The sequence below is a fragment of the Artemia franciscana genome, chromosome 17 (assembly GCF_032884065.1).
Source record: "Artemia franciscana chromosome 17, ASM3288406v1, whole genome shotgun sequence".
Taxonomy (NCBI): Eukaryota; Metazoa; Arthropoda; class Branchiopoda; order Anostraca; family Artemiidae; genus Artemia; species Artemia franciscana.
The window spans coordinates 2,044,198-2,065,084 of record NC_088879.1 but is presented as its reverse complement, the minus strand read 5'-3'; the positions used below and the strand labels follow the sequence as shown (position 1 = coordinate 2,065,084).

The 20,887-nt window shown below is 33.2% G+C and overlaps 1 protein-coding gene across 1 annotated transcript in view; it reads left to right on the top strand.

Annotated features, from left to right (window-relative positions):
- LOC136037733 (transforming growth factor beta receptor type 3-like) overlaps positions 1-20,887 on the top strand; it is a 167,412-nt gene that overhangs the window by 117,950 nt on the left and 28,575 nt on the right. Inside the window, exon 6 of the mRNA XM_065720508.1 lies at positions 6,843-7,159. Within this exon, the coding sequence (XP_065576580.1) occupies positions 6,843-7,159 (317 nt within the window). The remainder of the gene's footprint in view (positions 1-6,842; positions 7,160-20,887) is intronic.

Here is a 20,887-nt window from a genome sequence, read left to right as displayed (position 1 = left end):
CCTACACAATAACTGCCCCCCTTTGCAATAGCTGATTTACAATTATACATCACCAAACACGATCTCATAATAAATCAAGTGAATTAACTTAGTTAAGTCTAGCATCAAGATAAATTTCCATATTAAGCATTTCTCGAATTTTGTTTTTGTATCTTTCTTTGGACGGGTACTTGCATATTAGTTAAATGTATTTGATCAAACAGTTCTTGGTAACGAATCAAACAGTTTGTGGCAACGAACTGTAGTAAGGAGCGACCCGGCTCAATAGTAAACGAAACTGTAAAAAACGGAATTTTGATACTAAAAGATGCATCAAAAGAATCGGATTTTTATGTTCTATTTAAAATTGAAAAAGTTTATTGGCAACACTGACTAAATCCAAGGAGGAAAAAAGGTATTGTGGACATTCATCGGTATATATGTGTAGTACCATGGAACCGAGCTTCGCTCAGTGAAAAAAAGACAGTTTTTTCAAGAACTTTAATTTCATTGTATTTAACTCGACAAATCTTTTTGCATATTTATACTGACAAATTATTTCATGCTATCGACAATCAAATTAAATTTAAATGTGCTTTTTAACATGTTTAGTGCAGACACTCATCTTTAGCAATATTTATTATAACTATTCCAAATATTTGTGACTCCAGTTCATTTGAAAAATTATGAAAAAATTTGACCTTGGAGCAAATATTCCAAAGAAAAATTCGACCCAAGGTGGACCTATCTAGATCGTCTTTTTACACCGAAAAATGTCGTTATGTCTATTTTCAGAAAGAAACATGATAGATATATAAGAAGATATGTTGAAATCGTTTATCAGCACCACACATTGTTGCCCAGGAGAGATTATTTGTTTTCATGTCTTTGATTTCTGAATATGAAGGCTGAGATTAATCAGGGATATTGTTTTGCGAGGCATGGTAACAAGTTTAATTACTTAACTCCTCTATCCTGTTGTCTAGGTGAATCTATCGTTCCTCAAAAAGTGTTTACTCTCGCTTGGGTTCTCGATTGACTTCAAAATTAGTTGGCTGAAAAGGATGTGATAAGGAGTTATGAAAGAGGGAGAAATATGCAAAATAGGCTTAATGATTTGAAGGTGAATCTCTAATAATGGATTATTTGTCATACCTCTATTCCTGATTCAAACTCATTTTTTTTAATATTTTTTTGCGAGTTGGTTTTCACCTTGTAAATGTCAAGAAGTCACCTCTTTAGCACAAAAATTATGCCTCACTTTGAAGTTGTGTGTAATATATATATATATATATATATATATATATATATATATATATATATATATATATATATATATATATAGTACTGAGAGAAGTCAAGAAGTCACCTCTTTAGCCCAAAAATCATGCCTCACTTTGAAGTTGTGTGCAAGGGCTTCGATGTAGGGATTGTCATTGTCGCTTGTCTTCTAACCGCAGACAATTTGAGACAGTTTGCTGTCTTTTCTTGTGTTCAAAGATATTTGATTATTTTTGAGATATTTTTGAGATTATTTTTGAAAGATATTTGATATTAAAGCAAGTCCGATTTCTAACAACGATATCTACTAAACTTCAAACTTTTGGTTTTTGTTTTTTAAGATTTTGGAATTTCTGTAATCCCTTTTTAAAATATATACAAATATTTTTGCAATTACCAGTTTTTTGCTTTTTACCTAATTTAATGTCTTTTCATACTGTTCATATTATTCATCTGTCCGATTTCATAAGTCCGATTTCTAACAACAATTTCGACTAAGCTTAATTTTTTTTCTTTTATAAGGGTTTTAAACTGTTTTTAAGGTTTTTAAGTTTTTTTTAGCATTGTAAAAATACATTTAAATAGCTTGCAATTACCAGTTTTTTGCTACTTAAGCACTTTAATATAAACTTCTCACACAAAAATCTTCAATCTTTCCACATAAGTATGACAAGTGTGACAACGTCATTGCAATACTGATGTATATAAAAATGGCATCACTCACATAATTTTTTTTCTATAATTGAGCCTCTTAACGAATTAATTTTCTTTTAATTTTCTCTTAATTTTAAGTTTGAAATTAAACTTTAACTTAATTTTAAGTTTGACTCTTTTTCTTAACTCTACTTTTTAAAACAGTAAAAAACTTTAGCGTAAAGAGCGGGGCATTGATGAGGAAGCAGCCCCTTTCACATACTAAGTAATTTCTGTTCGTTTTAAGTTTTAATGTCGCTCCTTACTTTCCGTTAAAAAACTTGTTTTTTTTTTTATTTAATTTCTGAACGTTTTTGAATCAATGTATGTTTTGATTTTGGCTCTTTGCAGATGAATAATTCAAACGAAATTTGCATATCTATTTTTTTGGATAAATGGACAAGTAACTTGTAAATTAGCTTACGTAACGAACTTCTGTATTCTCATGTTTTTATTACGTATATGAGGGGGTTCACCCCCTCGTCAGTACCTCGCTCGTTACACTAGAGCTTAAATTTTATCCCAATTTCTTAAGAATGACCCCTGAATCACAAAAGACGTAGAATAAATAGTTGAAATTACTAAAAATACTTTAGCGTAAAGAGCGAGGTATTAGGAGGAGGTGAGCCAATTATATGCATAATAATTTCTGTTCGTTTTAAGTAGTTTTAATTCTGCTCCTAACTTTCAGTTGAAAAAACTTTTTCATATTTACTTTTTCATTTTTTTTAATAATGCTAGAAAATCCTGCGCTTCCTTCATGAAAATTTTCTTCCCCCATGATAAATTCCTCCAAGGAAAGTTGCCCTAACATATCCCCCCCTTTTCAACCCCCCCCCAAACCAAAAAATCCCCTTGAAAACGTCTGTACACTTCCAAATAACCATTACTATATGTAAGCACTGGTCAAAGTTTGTAACTTGTAGCCCCTCCCACGGGGACTGTGGGGGAGTAATTCGTTCCCAGAGACATAGTTATACGGTTTTTCGACTACGCTGAATAAAATAGCTATCTCAGAATTTTGATCCGGTGATTTTGGGAAAATAATTAGCGTGGGAGGGGGCCTAGGTGCCCTCCAATTTTTTTGGTCACTGAAAAAGGGCACTAAAACTTTTCGTTTCCGTTAGAATGAGCCCTCTCGCAAGATTCTAGGACCACTGGGTCGATACGATCACCCCTGGGGAAAAAAACCAAAAACAAACAAACAAATAAACACGCATCCGTGATGTGCCTTCAGGCAAAAAATACAAAATTCCACATTTTTGTAGATAGGAGCTTGCAACTTCTACCATAGGGTTCTCTGATGCGCTGAATCTGATGGTTTGATTTTTGTTAAGATTTTATGACTTTTAGGAGGTGTTTTTCCGTATTTTCTAAAATAAGGCAAATTTTCTCAGGTTCGTAATTTTTGATGGGTAACTTATCAAACAGTTCGTGGTAACGAACTGTAGTAAGGAGCGATCCGGCTCAATAGTAACCAACACTCTAAAAAATTGAATTTTGATATCAATAGCTACATCAAAAGAATCGCATTTTAATGCTGATTTTAAATATATAAGTTTCATCAAGTTTAGTCTTACCCATCAAAAGTTACGAGCCTGGGAAAATTTGCCTTATTTAGGAAAATAGGGGGAAACACCCCCTAAAAGTCGTAGGATCTTAACGAAAATGACACCATCAGATTCAGCGTATCAGAGAACCCTACTGTAGAAGTTTCAAGCTCCTATCTACAAAAATGTGGAATTTTGCATTTTTTGCCAGAAGACAAATCACGGGTGCGTGTTTATTTGTTTGTTTTTTTTTTTTTTTTTTTTTTTTCCCAGGGGTCATCGTATCGACCAAGTGGTCCTAGAATGTCGCAAGAGGGCTCATTCTAACGGAAATGAAAAGTTCTAGTGCCCTTTTTAAGTGACCAAAAAAATTGGAGGGCATCTAGGCCCCCTCCCACGCTCATTTTTTTCCCAAAGTCAACGGATCAAAATTTTGAGATAGCCATTTTGTTCAGCATAGTCGAAAATCATAATAACTATGTATTTGGGAGTGACTTACTCCCCCACAGTTCCTGGGGGAGGGGCTGCAAGTTACAAACTTCAACCAGTTTTTACATATAATAATGGTTATTGGGAAGTGTACAGACGTTTTCAGGGGGATTTTTTTGGTTTTGGGGGTAGGGTTGAGGGAGGGGGCTATGTGGGAGGATCTTTCCTTGGAGAAATATGCCATGGGGGAAAAAATTCAATGAAAAGGGCGCAGGACGAATCTGGTCACGTTAGAAAAAAACGTCAAATTCAGAGCTTAATATACAATGCTGGGTGTTCGGAGCCTCTCTATTATGGAGTATAATTTGAAAATAACTAAATAACACAACTATACGAGCGATAAAACATATATACCACAACCATAACTCAACTAACGAAAGAACTGCTAAGAGATAACACAACTATAAAGCGAAAACAGGTGAAAACTAACGGGAAAATAAACGAACTAAGAGATGGAAGGGGCCCAGAGAAAAAATATAATCATTTTTCAATTTTGAGCCTAACTTCCGCAAAGGAGTAATAATGTCAGAAGCCCCGAAATACCGAATTATTTTCTTTTCAAACAGTTCGTGGTAAAGAACTGTAGTAAGGTGCGACCCGGCTCAATAGTAAACGGAACTCTAAAAAACGGAATTTTGATGCTAAAAGATACATCAAAAGAATCGAATTTTCACGCTGATTCTAAACATATAAGTTCCAATTAATTTAGTCTTTGTCATCAAAAGTTACGAGCCTGAGAAAATTTGCCCTATTTTGGAAAAAAGGGGGAAACACCCCCTAAAAGTCATAGAATCTTAACGAAAATCACACTATCGCATTCGGCATATCAGAGAACTCTATAGCCAAAATTTCAAGCTCCTATCTAAAAAAATGTGGAATTTCATATTTTTTGCCAGAAGACAAATCACGGGTGCGTGTTTATTTGTTTGTTTGTTGTTGTTTTTTTCTTTTCCCCAGGGGTCATCGTATCGTCCAGGTGGTCTTAGAGTGTCGCAAGAGGGCTCATTCTTACGGAAATGAAAAGTTCTAGTGCCCTTTTAAGTGATAAAAAAATTGGAGGGCAAATAGGCCCCCTCCCACGCTAATTTTTTTCCAAAAGTCAACAGATTAAAATTTTAAGATAGCCATTTTGTTCCGCATAGTCGAAAACCATAATAACTATGTCTTTGGGAATGACTTACTCCCCCACAATTCCTGGGGGAGGGGCTGCAAGTTACAAACTTTGACCAGTGTTTACATATAGTAATGGTTATTGGGAAGTGTACAGACGTTTTAGCCAAAAAAAATTAATATACTAATTTCATTTAAATAATTTATGTGCGGAGAGCCAAAATCAAACATGCATTAATTCAAAAACGTTCAGAAATTAAATAAAAAAAGTCGTTTTTTTAACTGAAAGTAAGGAGCGACATTAAAACTTAAAACGAACAGATATTACTCCGTATATGAAATGGGTTGTCCCCTCCGCAGTCCTTCGCTCTTTACGCTAAAGTTTGACTCTTTGCCACAATTCTACTTTTTAAAACAATTAAAAGCTTTAGCTTAAAGAGCGAGGGACTGCGGAGGGGACAACCCATTTCATATACGGAGTAATTTCTGTTCGTTTTAAGTTTTAATGTCGCTCCTTACTTTCAGTTAAAAAAACTAGTTTTTTTATTTAATATATTTAAAATCAGAATTAAAATGCAATTCTTTTGATGTAAATTTTGTTATAATAACTCTGTTTTTAGAGTTTTGGTTACTATTGAGCCAGGTCGCTCCTTACTACAGTTCGTTACCACGAATTGTTTGATCAATCAAGCCTTACATTGCATTTAAAAGTTGACTGGTAATACTAACTAAATTCGAGGAGGAAAAAAAAGTATTTCGGACATTCACCAATTTACGGACGTTCACGGTAAGAATCTGAAAACTTTACAAACTGGCCAATATTTCGTAAGAGAACCAAGTGCATATTTTAAATAATTGATTCTTGCTATCATATGCAAATTCAGCTTCTCAATTTAATCATATATTTGAGTGTTATACAAGCGTAATAATATACAGTGCACATTTTTGAATGACTAAAAATTACAAGTTTCCTCATTATTCCTCCCGTCCACCTCGCAAAAATATATTTCCTGGAAATTGAATTTAGTTTAAAACCTGTAATAATTAATGTTGCGGTTATTTGTGATTTGGACCATCAAGAATTTCCCTAATATTTGCCAATACTGGCCAATACTTAATATTAATATTTGCCAATACTGGCCAATACTTAATATTAATATTTGCCAATACTGGCCAATATTTCGTAAGAGAACCAAGTGCATATTTTAAATAATTGATTCTTGCTATCATATGCAAATTCAGCTTCTCAATTTAATCATATATTTGAGTGTTATACAAGCGTAATAATATACAGTGCACATTTTTGAATGACTAAAAATTACAAGTTTCCTCATTATTCCTCCCGTCCACCTCGCAAAAATATATTTCCTGGAAATTGAATTTAGTTTAAAACCTGTAATAATTAATGTTGCGGTTATTTGGGATTTGGATCATCAAGAATTTCCCTAATATTTGCCATAAACAAAAATGTGCAATAAACTATTAGCTGATAAAGTCTGTTCACACTATTTCTCCAAGAATAATGTTTCAGATCGATTTAAAAAGTCTAAATATTCCTAAGCAATGGTACTATTTGTGGCTCGGAACAAGGCCAAGAACTTTTTCTTCTCATAAAATCTGAAAAAATAAAAATTGTGCAACAGATTATCGGCCGACTTGTTTTTAATTTTTTTTTAAATTTGTTTTTTAAATCTGATTTGTTTTTTAAATCAGGTTAATTAAAAGTCTGATTATTCCTAGGTAATGATGCTGCCATTTGTGGCTCAGACCATATCCCAGTGCTCAATTCACCGAGTCCTGTACTAAGTGCCACAGTATCTGAAAAGAAAGTACTATCTGGATGTTATCATAAAGCAGAGGTTGGAAAACTTCATACAGATCTGCATATTGTCAATGCTCAGGTACCGCCGAAATCTACAATTGAAATACATTTAAGTCCAGAACTGGAGAGAGGAATAGAAAACCGAAATATGACCTTAATTTTAAGATCCGGCCATGAAGATACAATCTGGTCCATTTCTGCTTCTGATCGACTTCATGGATTTTTAAGAGTTATGGTAAGCAAGTAATGTTAATGATTAACTTACTCTAGTCTTTGAGAAACATATATGCTTAGAGGTTTTTTACACAAAGAATATGCATGATAAGTGGATAAATTTGAAAGGAATGGGAAGAAAAATAATTAAATCTGAAAGTTTATGAAACTAACCAAAACTGTATTTGTGTATAGACCTGCGGCCAGTAAAAGCGATAAAACCATTGATACAATAATCATCCTTTCGAGAACTGAGCATGGTAACATGTCCAAAGCATTGATTTTTGAAATATTCCTTCGTCTCAGCAACTCTCTCTCTCTCTCTCTCTCTTTCTTTCTTTCTTTCTACCCCCCCCCTCTATCATCTCTTTCTCTCAATTTTCTTGTTTGTTCAATGTTTTAATATTACGACCCACGTAGATTCGTGACCCGTTTGACTCCATTGTCTATTTGCATGACATATCAGAAATAGGATGTTTGCTCTGTAATTTACAAAAGAATGATTATTTGAATTTATTTGTACATTTAATTCAAACTTGACGGTAGATCAAACAGAAAAATATGAACATCCGCGCAATGACAATTCAAACGTTCAGTTTACATCTTTGCTTTCGGGTATTCAAACTCTTTAGATTTTTGTTACCCATCGCTGAATTTGTTAAGAAAAAATGGAAGTTATGGGCAATGCTGTCCTTCTGCTTGCAACACTTGATCAATCATTGAAGAACAGTATAGGATATAAGCTTGGTGAAAAAAACAACAACAACAAATAAACTAATGCCGATGGTACGGAGGATGCAGGGCTAAGTAATTTATTTTAATTTTAGCATGAAAAAACGAAACTTTGGTTTCGTTTGGTTCAACCACAAATTCACAAATCTTCAAAATTGTCTTCTTCTAAAGTAACAACTCCACGTAACAGACTTTAAATTTGTATTACCTATTAAACAAGAGGGCGAAAGTGCCTCAGTTCTCCAAGACCCAACCTTTGAACCTCCAACCATTTAGCCGAAATGCAGAAATGTTACAACTTGTTTGACGAAGAACCACGCAAGGATTTTCAGTCATAATCATCAAGGCACAAAGTGAGCCACTAGAATCTCCAAGACCCCAACCCATTCCTCGCAATACCAACTTTTTAGAAACAATTGCTCAGTGCTTGTTTTCTAATTATATTTCGTTATAGAAAACGTGTTACAACTTTTTAACAAATATATCTTGAAAGTGTAAAAACAGCAAATCTGAGTTTTGTGAAATACTAAAAAAAAAACAACAACAATAAATTCACAAAAAAAACGAAAACAAATTGAGTGTCATTTTGAAATTCCTTGGTTAAAATAATATATTTTTATATTGCTATCAATAAGTGACTTCCTTTGTATCAGCTTTTAGGTGGGTAAAACCATGAGCATAGGCTGAAATAATATTCGGTAAGCTTTTGAATAAGTTACTTGGATGATATTATTTATTTAACGATTGAAATCAAACAGTTCGTGGTAACGAACTGTAGTAAGGAGCGACCCGGCTCAATAGTAAACGAAACTCTAAAAAACGGAATTTCGATGCTAAAAGATATATCAAAAGAATCAGATTTTTATGCTGATATCAAATATATAAGTTTCACCAAATTTAGTCTTTGTCATCAAAAGTTACGAGCCTGAGAAAATTTGCCTTATTTTGGAAAATAGGGGGTAACACCCCCTAAAAGTCATAGGATCTTAACGAAAATTACACCATCGCATTCAGCGTATCAGAGAACCCTATAGAAAAAATTTCAAGGTCCAATCTACAAAAATGTGGAATTTCGTATTTTTTGCCAGAAGACAAATCACGGGTGCGTGTTTATTTGTTTTTTTTTTGTTTTTTTTTCCAGGGGTCATCGTATCGACCAAGTAGTCCTAGAGTGTTGCAAGAGGGCTCATTCTAACGGAAATGAAAAGTTCTAGTGCCCTTTTTAAGTGACCAAAAAAATTGGAGGGCACCTAGGCCCCCTCCCACGCTCATTTTTTTCCCAAAGTCAACGGATCAAAATTTTGAGATAGCCATTTTGTTCCGCATAGTCGAAAACCATAATAACTATGTCTTTGGGGATGACTTACCCCCCACAGTCCCTGGGGGAGGGGCTGCAAGTTACAAACTTTGACCAATGTTTACATACAGTAATGGTTACTGGGAAGTGTACCGACGTTATCAGGGGGATTTTTTTGGTTTGGGTGTGGGGTTCAGGGGAGGGGGCTATATGGGAGGATCTTTCCTTGGAGGAATATTTCATGGGGGAAGAGAAATTCAATGAAAAGGGCGCAGGACTTTCTAGCATTACTATAAAAAAAAAACAATGAAAATATAAACATGAAAAAGTTTTTTCAATCGAAAGTAAGGAGAAGCATTAAAACTTAAAAAGGAACAGAGATTATTACGCATATGAGGGGTTCTAAAAATACTTTAGCATAAAGAGCGAGGTATTTAGGAGGAGATAAACACTTCACTCTTTATGCTAAAATTTTTTTTAATAATTTCAACTATTTATTCTACGGCCTTTCTGATTCAGGGGTCATTCTTAAAGAATTGGGATAAAACAAGATTTAGTGTGAAGAGCGAGGTATTAACGAGGGGACCAGCCCCCTCATATATATAATCAAAAATATAAGAATATAAAAGTTTGTTACGTAAGTTAATTCTTAAGTTACGTATTTTTTTTTACTAATAAAAACGTTCGTTAAGAATAAAAGATCTAGGTGCCTTTTTAAGTAACCGAAAAATTGGAGGGCAACAAGACCTCCTTCCCCACCCCTTATTTCTCAAAATCGTCTGATCAAAACTAAGAGAAAGCCATTTAGCCAAAAAAAGAATTAATATGCAAATTTCATTTTAATAATTTATGTACGGAGAGCCAAAATCAGACATGCATTAATTAAAAAACTTTCAGAAATTAAATAAAAAAAAAACAAGTTTTTTTAAATGAAAGTAAGGAGCGACATTAAAACTTAAAACGAACAGAAATTACTCCGTATATGAAAGGGGCTTTTCCTCCTCGACACCCCGCTCCTTGCGCTAAAGTTTGATTCTTTCTCGCAAATCTACTTTTTAAAACAATAAAAAACTTTAGCGTAAGGAGCGGGGTGTCGAGGAGGAAAAGCCCCTTTCATATACGGAGTAATTTCTGTTCGTTTTAAGTTTTAATGTCGCTCCTTACTTTCATTTAAAAAAACTTGTTTTTTTTTTATTTAATTTAATACAAACATCAAACACAAACAAAATATCACAAAATTTTAACACCTAATTTTGGCTCTATCCTAATGGTATGAGGTAGTTTCCCTATTTTCCATTTCTTTCAGTTCTCTGAAAGTGCTTTCCCTTGAGAATTTAATTAAGATTTTTAAGAAGTATTTGTTATGAAATCCGTGGAATTCGCTGATGCTCTTATCTTCATTTGAATTTCTTGCATTTTGAAAAGAAAATTAAAAAATAAGGCCAATGTAAAAAGGATAACTAACTAAAGCTGTAAAAAAAAACAATAAATCAACAAAAAAAAAATAAATAATAAAAACAAATTGAGTTTCATTTTGAAATTCCTTGGTTATAATAATATATTTTTATATTGTTATCAACAAGTGACTTCCTTTGTATCAGCTTTTAGGTGGATAAAACCATGAGTATAGGCTGAAATAATATTCGGTAAGCTTTTGAATAAGTTACTTGGATAATATTATTTATTTTACGATTGAAATCTAATACAAACATCAAACACAAACAAAATCTAAAAAAATTTTAACATCCAAATTTTGCTCTATCCTAATGATAAGAGGTAGTTTCCCTATTTCCCATTTCTTTCAGTTGTCTGGAAGTACTTTCCCTTGAGAATTTAATTAAGATTTTTAAGAAGTATTTGTTATGAAATCCGTGGAATTCGTGATGCTCTTATCTTCATCTGAATTTCTTGCATTTTGAAAAGAAAATTAAAAAATAAGTCCATTGTAAAAAGGATAACTAACTAAAGCTGTAAAAAAAACAATAAATCAACAAAAAAAAATTAATAAAAACAAATTGAGTTTCATTTTGAAATTCCTTGGTTATAATAATATATTTTTATATTGTTATCAACAAGTGACTTCCTTTGTATCAGCTTTTAGGTGGATAAAACCTTGAGCATAGGCTGAAATAATATTCGGTAAGCTTTTGAATAAGTTACTTGGATAATATTATTTATTTTACGATTGAAATCTAATACAAACATCAAACACAAACAAAATCTAAAAAAATTTTAACATCCAAATTTTGCTCTATCCTAATGATAAGAGGTAGTTTCCCTATTTCCCATTTCTTTCAGTTGTCTGGAAGTACTTTCCCTTGAGAATTTAATTAAGATTTTTAAGAAGTATTTGTTATGAAATCCGTGGAATTCGTGATGCTCTTATCTTCATCTGAATTTCTTGCATTTTGAAAAGAAAATTAAAAAATAAGTCCATTGTAAAAAGGATAACTAACTAAAGCTGTAAAAAAAACAATAAATCAACAAAAAAAAATTAATAAAAACAAATTGAGTTTCATTTTGAAATTCCTTGGTTATAATAATATATTTTTATATTGTTATCAACAAGTGACTTCCTTTGTATCAGCTTTTAGGTGGATAAAACCTTGAGCATAGGCTGAAATAATATTCGGTAAGCTTTTGAATAAGTTACTTGGATAATATTATTTATTTTACGATTGAAATCTAATACAAACATCAAACACAAACAAAATCTCAAAAAATTTTAACATCCAAATTTTGCTCTATCCTAATGATAAGAGGTAGTTTCCCTATTTCCCATTTCTTTCAGTTGTCTGTAAGTACTTTCCCTTGAGAATTTAATTAAGATTTTTAAGAAGTATTTGTTATGAAATCCGTGGAATTCGTGATGCTCTTATCTTCATCTGAATTTCTTGCATTTTGAAAAGAAAATTAAAAAATAAGTCCATTGTAAAAAGGATAACTAACTAAAGCTGTAAAAAAAACAATAAATCAACAAAAAAAAATTAATAAAAACAAATTGAGTTTCATTTTGAAATTCCTTGGTTATAATAATATATTTTTATATTGTTATCAACAAGTGACTTCCTTTGTATCAGCTTTTAGGTGGATAAAACCTTGAGCATAGGCTGAAATAATATTCGGTAAGCTTTTGAATAAGTTACTTGGATAATATTATTTATTTTACGATTGAAATCTAATACAAACATCAAACACAAACAAAATCTCAAAAAAATTTAACATCTAAATTTTGCTCTATCCTAATGATAAGAGGTAGTTTCCCTATTTCCCATTTCTTTCAGTTGTCTGGAAGTACTTTCCCTTGAGAATTTAATTAAGATTTTTAAGAAGCATTTGTTATGAAATCTGTGGAATTCGCTGATGCTCTTATCTTCATCTGCATTTCTTGCATTTTGAAAAAAAAAATAATAATAATAAGTCCAATGTAAAAAGGGTAACTAAAGCTGTAAAAAATAAAAAACAATGAATTAACAAAAAAAAAAACGAAAGCAAATTGAGTTTAATTTTGAAATTCCTTGGTTACAATAATTTATTTTTATAAACTACTTGTAAAACATTAGTTTTTGTCTTATTTCGACATGTTGGAAATGAAAAAGAAGACACCTAACACCTTATGAGACCCCCAGAGCTATTGAGTGCACTTTCTAGCCTTTTGAAGTCTACCAAGATATACAATCGACCTTATAAATAAAATGAAAACATAAAAATACATATGTTGACCTTGTTTATTAATTTACCATCAAGATTAATCAAAATCAATGTTACCATTTCTGAATCAGCTTCTATGGCTATTTTTTCCTATTTAACAGTTTTTGGTTCTGAAAATTGTTTGTAAATTTTTGGTTACTATGGACTGTGCTTCGTTCTTTACTAGATTACAGTGTACTTCACTTAGAAATTATTAGAATTACAAATTATGGGTATTTCAATTAGGCAGCTTTATTAAAATGAGTATCGTTCGAAAATTGTAATTACTGCCCCTCTATGCAGAACACAACATGGTCGCAGCGACTAAAAGTCGTCATGACAGATAAGACTTTATCAAAGAGAAATTACTATCCTTTGCGTAAAAAGAGTGTTTTAATATCATTGGTAGACAAGCGTCACATATTTTTGTAAGACAATCACATAATTTCTTTAGCGTATCAAACAGTTCGTGGTAACGAAGTTACAGTAAGGAGCCACCCGGCTTAATAGTAACCGAAACTCTTAAAAACAGAATTTTGATACCAATAGAAACATCAAAAGAATTGAGATTTTATGATGATTTCAAATATATAAGTTTCTTCAATTTTAGTCTTACCCATCAAAAGTTAGAAGCCTAAGAAAATTTGTCCCATTTTCGAAAAAAGAGGGAAACATCCTCTAAAGGTCATAGGATTTTAATCAAAATCACACCATCAGATCCAGTGGATCAGAAAACCCAACTGTAGCGGTTCCAAGGTCCAATCAGCAAAAATATGGAATTTTGTATTTTTTGCCAGAAGAAAGATCATGGATACGTGTTTTTTTTTTCAGGGGTGATCGTATTGACTCAGTGGTCCTAGAATATCGTGAGAGGGCTCATTTGAACAGAAATTAAAAGTTCTAGTGCCCCCATTAAGTGATCAAAAAATTGGAGGGCAACTGGCCCTCCTCCCATGCTCATTTCTCCCCCAAAGTCACCTGATCGAAATTTTGAGATGACAGTTGTTCAGCATAGTCGAAAAATCTAATAACCGTGTCTTTGAGGATGGTTTACCCCCCACAGTCCCTGGGGGAAGGGTTGCAGGCTATAAACTTTGCCCATTGTTTACATATAGTATTGGCTATTGGGAAGTATACAAGTCTTTTAAGAGGTATTTTTCCTGGTGGGAGGTCGGGAGGAGGGGGCTACGTGGGAGGATAATTCCAAGGAGAAAGTTTTCATGGGGGAAAGAATATTTGTATTAAGGGATTGCAGGATTTCCCAGTATTATTTAAAAAACGATCAGAAATAAAATTTAAAAAAAACAGTTTTTTCAACTGAAAGTAAAGAGCAACACTAAAACTTAGAACGAAGAGAGACTATTACGTATAAGAGGAAGTTCACCCCTATTCAATACCTCGCTCTTTACGCTGAAGTTTTTTTAGTACTCTCAAAAGAGTTACTGATTCTAACTAAACAACCTTTGTGATTCAGGGGTCATTCTTAGAGAAGTGGAACGAAATTCAAACTTTAGCGTAAAGAGCAAGATATTGACAAGGGGGTGAACCCCCTCATATACGTAATAATTTCTGTTCGTCTCAAGTTTTAATGTTGCTACTTACTTTCATTTGAAAAAGCTTGTTATTTTATTTAATGTCGGAAAGAGAGGCCAATAATCCCGCCATTTCAAAACCTGTGTTCATTGGTTCTTCTGTATGAAATGTTGAGCTAATAAATCGGATGAATTCTTCATGAATGGTTTTCTGTCGAGCTTCCAAACCAGTTAAGGTTAAGAAAGTTTCTTTAGCTTTATATTGACATAAATTTTGTGAGCAAGCCGAACAATTTGTGTGCACAAAAATGCATTTTTCAGGCCTCCAAGGTACGACGAAAACAGATTTAAAACTAAAAAATCTCGTTTTCCGTCTGTTTTTGTGAGTGGTGGAAAAGGATATGATGCATTTTGGAGAACAATAGAACAATTTTGAACCATTAGAATAATGTGAACCGTAAAAAAACAAGGAAAATAGATTGGACTAAATCAACCCTTGGGGTCTCCCACCTTCTAGCACTTTGCGTGCTCTTGTAGCATCACGTGTGCAATACACTTCCGCCATTTAGGGCACAGTCCCTGTAACGCTTGGCATAGTTCTATCTGGTGTACGCGACTTTTGAAAGGCAATGACCCCTAGGATAGACTTACCACTGATTTAGTGTTGAAAACCCAAGTTTGACACAAAACCGTCACATAGTGCATGTTGAATTTCTTTAATTGTATATCCTGCACAACTTGAATAAAAAACTTATCAAACAGTTCGTGGTAACGAACTGTAGTAAGGAGCGATTCGGCTCAATAGTAACCAAAACTCTAAAAAACGGAATTTTGATACCAATAGTTACATCAAAAGAATTGTATTTTAATGCCAATTTTAAATATATAAGTTTCATCAAGTTTAGTCTTACCCATCAACAGTTACAATCCTGAGAAAATTTGCCTTATTTTAGAAAATAGGGGGAAACACCCCCTAAAAGTCATAGAATCTTAACGAAAATAATACCATCAGATTCAACTTATCAGAGAGTTCTACTGTAGAAGTTTCAAGCTCCTTCTTCTTCTTATGTTTATGAGGCCTGTGGATCAGTAGGATGTCCATTCACCTCTTTCTCTCAACTCTACTTTTTAAAACAGTAAAAAAACCTTAGCGTAAAGAGAGGGCGTTGAGGAGGGAACAGCCCCTTTCACATACGGAGTAATTTTTGTTTGTTTTAAGTTTTAATGTCGCTCTTTACTTTCGGTTAAAAAAATAACTTGTTTTATTTTATTTAATTAGTATCTAAAGCTTACCATTCTATTTAGTAACAATAATGTAGACTAATAGTAAGAATGGAGTTTAATATCAAAATCGGTTATTTTACTTTTTATTCTCTTAATAATAAACTAAGTAGCTTCATTTATTGCCACCTGACATGTAGAATAGATGTTCTGTAAAATAACGCTATACCAGTATCACGTACGGTTAAATATTTAAAGATAATTATTAAGGTTAATAAAATTGCATCATAGGATAAGAAACTGCTCTACAGCCTTGTACTTCCACCCTGCGAAGATGCTTCATTTCTGCATTTCTACGTACTGCTCAGCTCTACTAACCCTTGTGTCGCCGACCATAGTCCACCATACCTGTAACCTCCCCCCCCCCAATCCCTTTTGAGAAGACAGTATGATAGTTAGGGTCGGTGTTCTCCAAATGCATGTGTACGTGACCCCTAAGAATCTCTTTATTTTGCTACAAAATTTATTTCTTCTTGAATAAAGAAATAAATTAAGCAGTATTCATCAAAGCATATCGGTTCTATTCATGGGATTCAGTAGATCTTATTTGAATCAAAATAAAACACGTTTTGTTTCTATTGTCATTCAAGTTTAAAGTGTAAAAAATCAAGACAATTAATTTATAGAGACGTAAATTTCCTAAAACGTAATTAAAGAATGGAATTCCTTTGATTCAAGATTAGGACAATGGCCAAATTACTTGTCTTAGCAATTTATATTAAGGGAATTTCAGTTTAAATCAGCTACCATTGATTTTTTTGCAAATAAGTCTTTTTTTGCATTTACTGATCCAACTCAGAAATTAGGTAAGTTCATTTTTGTTCTTTTTTGATTTGAGCTATATGCACTGTATGGTGCAATTGATCTACTATTTCAAATAATAACCTGCAAAATGACAAGATGCCTTCATTTCAAATATACCTGGTTCAAAATACGATATGTGACAAAATTTTCTACCTTACCTTGTAACTGTGCAACTTCAGTTTTATAACTTGTGTCTTTTTAAGCCTGCAACTTCAAAGTTAGACTGTTTAAGAACATAAATGAAATTTGATGTTTTAAATCAGTTACTAGGAAACTGATACAACTCTAGCCTATATGCCTTAAAAATTAGGAAAAATCTTTAATTCATTTTTTTTTATGAGAAAAACTTCTCCTTATGCAGTAAAGTAGTCTTCGGTAGTAGTGGGTGGCAAATTTCAAAAGAAGAAATGTGGGCAAAAAATCAGCGAAAAAATAATTTAAAGACATATTGCCCCAAACAGCTTAAGAAAGTGTAACTTTCTTTTGAAGCTTTAGAGATATATTTTTCTTGGGAATCAACATATTGCTAATTTTTGATTTTTGGGGACTTCCACTTATTTATTTTCACGGTTCAACGCGACAACACTGATGAAAATGTGGTGCTGCCGTAAGTACTTCATTATTTTGAAACATCCAAAATAAAAATATTAGAAAATTGCGGTTATCAAATATTAATGGACCTGAGATGGGCTCAAGGAGTAAAAATATGGTTATATTTTGATGTCCTTTTTCTTCAAAATTGTTCTACCAAGCAAAAGTTTTAATTTGATATTCCCCCCCCCCGAATAAAATGTTTTACATCTGAGATTTGCTAGGACATCAAGTTTAGTTTGGTCTCATCTATATCTACTCTGTTATATAAATTTAAAGGCCTTTGACCCAAGTGAACAGAGACTACGGTCGATCCTTTATTTCCATGCTGCTAGGTGTTCTTTGATTCCATTGGCTTATTTTTGTTTCGTATGTTGCAAGGTAATTTTTATTTCTGCAGAGAAAAATAGCTTCGCCCTTTGAAAATGGTTAACTGATGCTGAGTGACTAATCTAGGCTGACAGGAATTTTAACATTGGTCTGATTTCTTATTTGTCTGAGATTTGGATGTTCTAATTTGATTGGGTACAACTACGGTCACTTTCAAGTGTTGTACACTAAGTTGACTCCTGTTACTAAGTAGAGTCAGCGCGCAGCTTTTTAAAGATATCAGGAATTTCGCTTATGGATTTTAAAACTCCACAAAAGTAGTCTTAAAGCACAAATCATTGATACTTACGCAGATTTCTCACTTTAATATTTTTGCTAGCCACAAAACCATCCCATCAGATGATTTGGCTTCCTAAAGCTTAACGATATCCAATGAGATTGCCTATGCGGAGCGTTATCCAATCCAATATAAGCGTGGGTGGAGTGTTATCCAATCCAGTGACATTGCACGACATTGCACGGGCAGGCAAGTTCTGTTAGATAGTCAGTGTAATTGAGGAACACGGCGGCTCATGTATTTTGCTACGAGTGATATACCATGTGGAGCCTCGTGGATGATCTGTATTTAATGTGTATAAAAACTCCATTTTTAGTTCTCTGAAAAGTTTGTGGAACAATCTTATAATTGCCTTACTGACATAGGAGGAAACTTTCGACATTTGGACCTTGCCAGAGTAACGTACTACGAATGCCTTGACCAAAGGGTATAGATAACTTGTAAGAGTGGAAAATGGCACTAGACTTGAAAAAGTCTACTATGGTAAATTTTGTGTATTTTTTTTATAACTGGCAGAGTTGGTGTAGTAATAAGTGTCTGATCAAAGTTCCTGAAAAAATCCCAATGTCTGCAAAAAAAATGGCAAGAAACGCCAAATCTTTGATTAGCGATGGTGATTTTTTCGACCCTAGCGCCAGTTCTCCGTCTTAAAACTTACACACACTATTTGAACTTGATTGTGATCAAGTCAACTAACCTGGCTTAGGATCTGAACGTACCCAAGGAAATATAGTTTCTAGAGGGACAAACGACTCCGCCCTTTAAGACCAGAGTAGTTCCTTTGTGAAAATTATTAAGCCACTAAAAAGGAAGCTTGTGAGTCAAAACTCTTTTGCAGATAAACCGCACGCTTCTCTGTGATTTTATGGTTGAAGTAAAATTATTTAAGCCCTAAGACCGGTATTTAGAGACAACGGTTCAGGGTTGTCAAAACGACACTCTTAGTGTCCTTTCTCCTTTGCTATCTTTTTAGTAATTCCAGATTTCCCTTGTTTCAACTTCGCTCATTTTCGCTGTTTTACTTCAAATGGCAATCCTGTCAAAAATTCAAATTTGGAGAAACACTTGACTCAACCGATAAGAAAGACGTAAGCAAGTAGCTATTTTTTGAGGCCTTGAATTTTTGTTCGAGTCGCCAAAATTTAGAACCACCAGTTTTTTGGAGGGACCCTGAAAGTGTCTCTTTATCTCATTTAAACATATTTGTCCAAAAAAAAACTGGCAACCGTGTACCACTGCCAAGCCTAGCTAAATACATTGCAAAATTATTGGCTGTAAAGCAGAAGATAGCAAAACATTTTCTGAGACGCTTTGTGTAATGGTGGCTTAGTAAAATTGGTACTTGCGTATTATATCGACCACACTATTGTTCTTGATCTGTTTAAAACCGGTTTCTCTGTTTGTACTCGGAGCTAATCAGTCTAGCCTCAGTGAAATAAACTACTTTGCAGGTATATTTTAATTAAATATTTAATAAATAGAATTGGTTAAGTTAGGTATTTAATATAATGCGTTCTGGACGGCCTGCTTTCCATAATTCTATGTTGTAGTTTCTATAATTTGTTACTAATTTTCATCATATTTCGTTATGTTTCATTATGATTAACCTAACTTCACTTCTTGAGTATGGTCAGTATAATACACAAGTACCGTAAAATTTCCTAGGCATATAGTTTCTAAGCTAGAAAATATAGGGGGAAAGTGTGTTAGTACACGGGTTGACGATCATAATTACACGGTTAACAGGACAGATGGAAGCCACCCTATCTGCATTTAATCTATAATAGTAGAATTTGATAATTCAGTTTTCAGTTTTTGTATTCAGCTATTCAGTTTTTTGTCCATTAATTTGTCTTCCCTTCTGATAAATGCAGTATTTATTACAGGGATTAAAATTATAAAATTACTTTTTTTGCATACAATTACTCTGTGTTAATTATAACGTACTAAACCTTTGGAAAATGGGAGTTAGTAATAGAGTTATTTTTATCTTTGAGGTTCTTGTAAAATCATCAAAAGACAGTTCGATACAGTTTAGAGATATTTTTGGCTTTCCATAGTCGAAAGATCAATGTGATGGAAGACCAAAATTAATTGGGAAACAGAGTATTTGGAATATAAATATTGTAGTGTTTTCCTTCGTTCGCCAACATTATAAATTTATGACCCGGGAAAATCTTTCCTAATTGGAGAAAAAACTAATCTCTCCGAATTGTATTTTTACAAGATCCCCTCCAGAAAAACAAATTATTGAGTGTCAACCATCAACCATGAAATAAATTGGATCCATCCAGGGGCGCTGAATTGGTTCAATCGTTCCCTTGATTTGTTTGCCCCCTCCCACCTAGCTTTTAAAAGGCACACTTTTTAAATTTCAATTGATTTTTCTTTGTATTTACATCAAAAAAGGGAAGAATTGTCCCTCTTCCATAGATTTTTCTTCATACGATCCCGTGAATTGGCACCCCCGAATCCCTCAAAATAAAATTCTGGATACGACCTTGTTCAAACTGAAATTTGTTTATAAAAAAAAAGAAAGCTAATTTGTATTGAAGCGTGACTTGTATCAATTGAGAAATTCACTGGGAAATTGCTTCAGATCAAACAATTTACATACTTGTAATTCAACTATTGGCATCAATTTTCCTCTGGCGGAAGTAATTATTACCTCCAGATACTTTGAGGTTTCATCTACTACGCAGATAATAAATCAATAAATATTACTACGTTTCCAATTTTTAACCGCTTTTTGCATTTGTTTTTTATAACTTATTTACGCAATATTTATCCTAAAATGCCTTTGCAGGAGCCCTCTAACGTGGTGTCGGTCAACCCCAACTATGATGAATATTCATTTTCCAATTTGCTGATAAAATACCTGAGTTAAATTCCACATTTTTGGTTCAACCGGATCGGTTATTGAAAAATAAATAGTTATAAAAAATAACCTATCATAAAACTTTTCCACTTTTGTCTAGTTTAACTCGAACTTCTGGAAGGGGGATCACCCACAGGAGCCACGCCCTGGATCCGCCTCTAACTAAATCCAACTTAAAACTAGAAATAAAAAACCGCGTAGGATAGTCAGTCGAAACAGACACAAACCTTGGAAAGGTTTCAATTAAGATAAGATTTATTCATAATGAAAAACACATT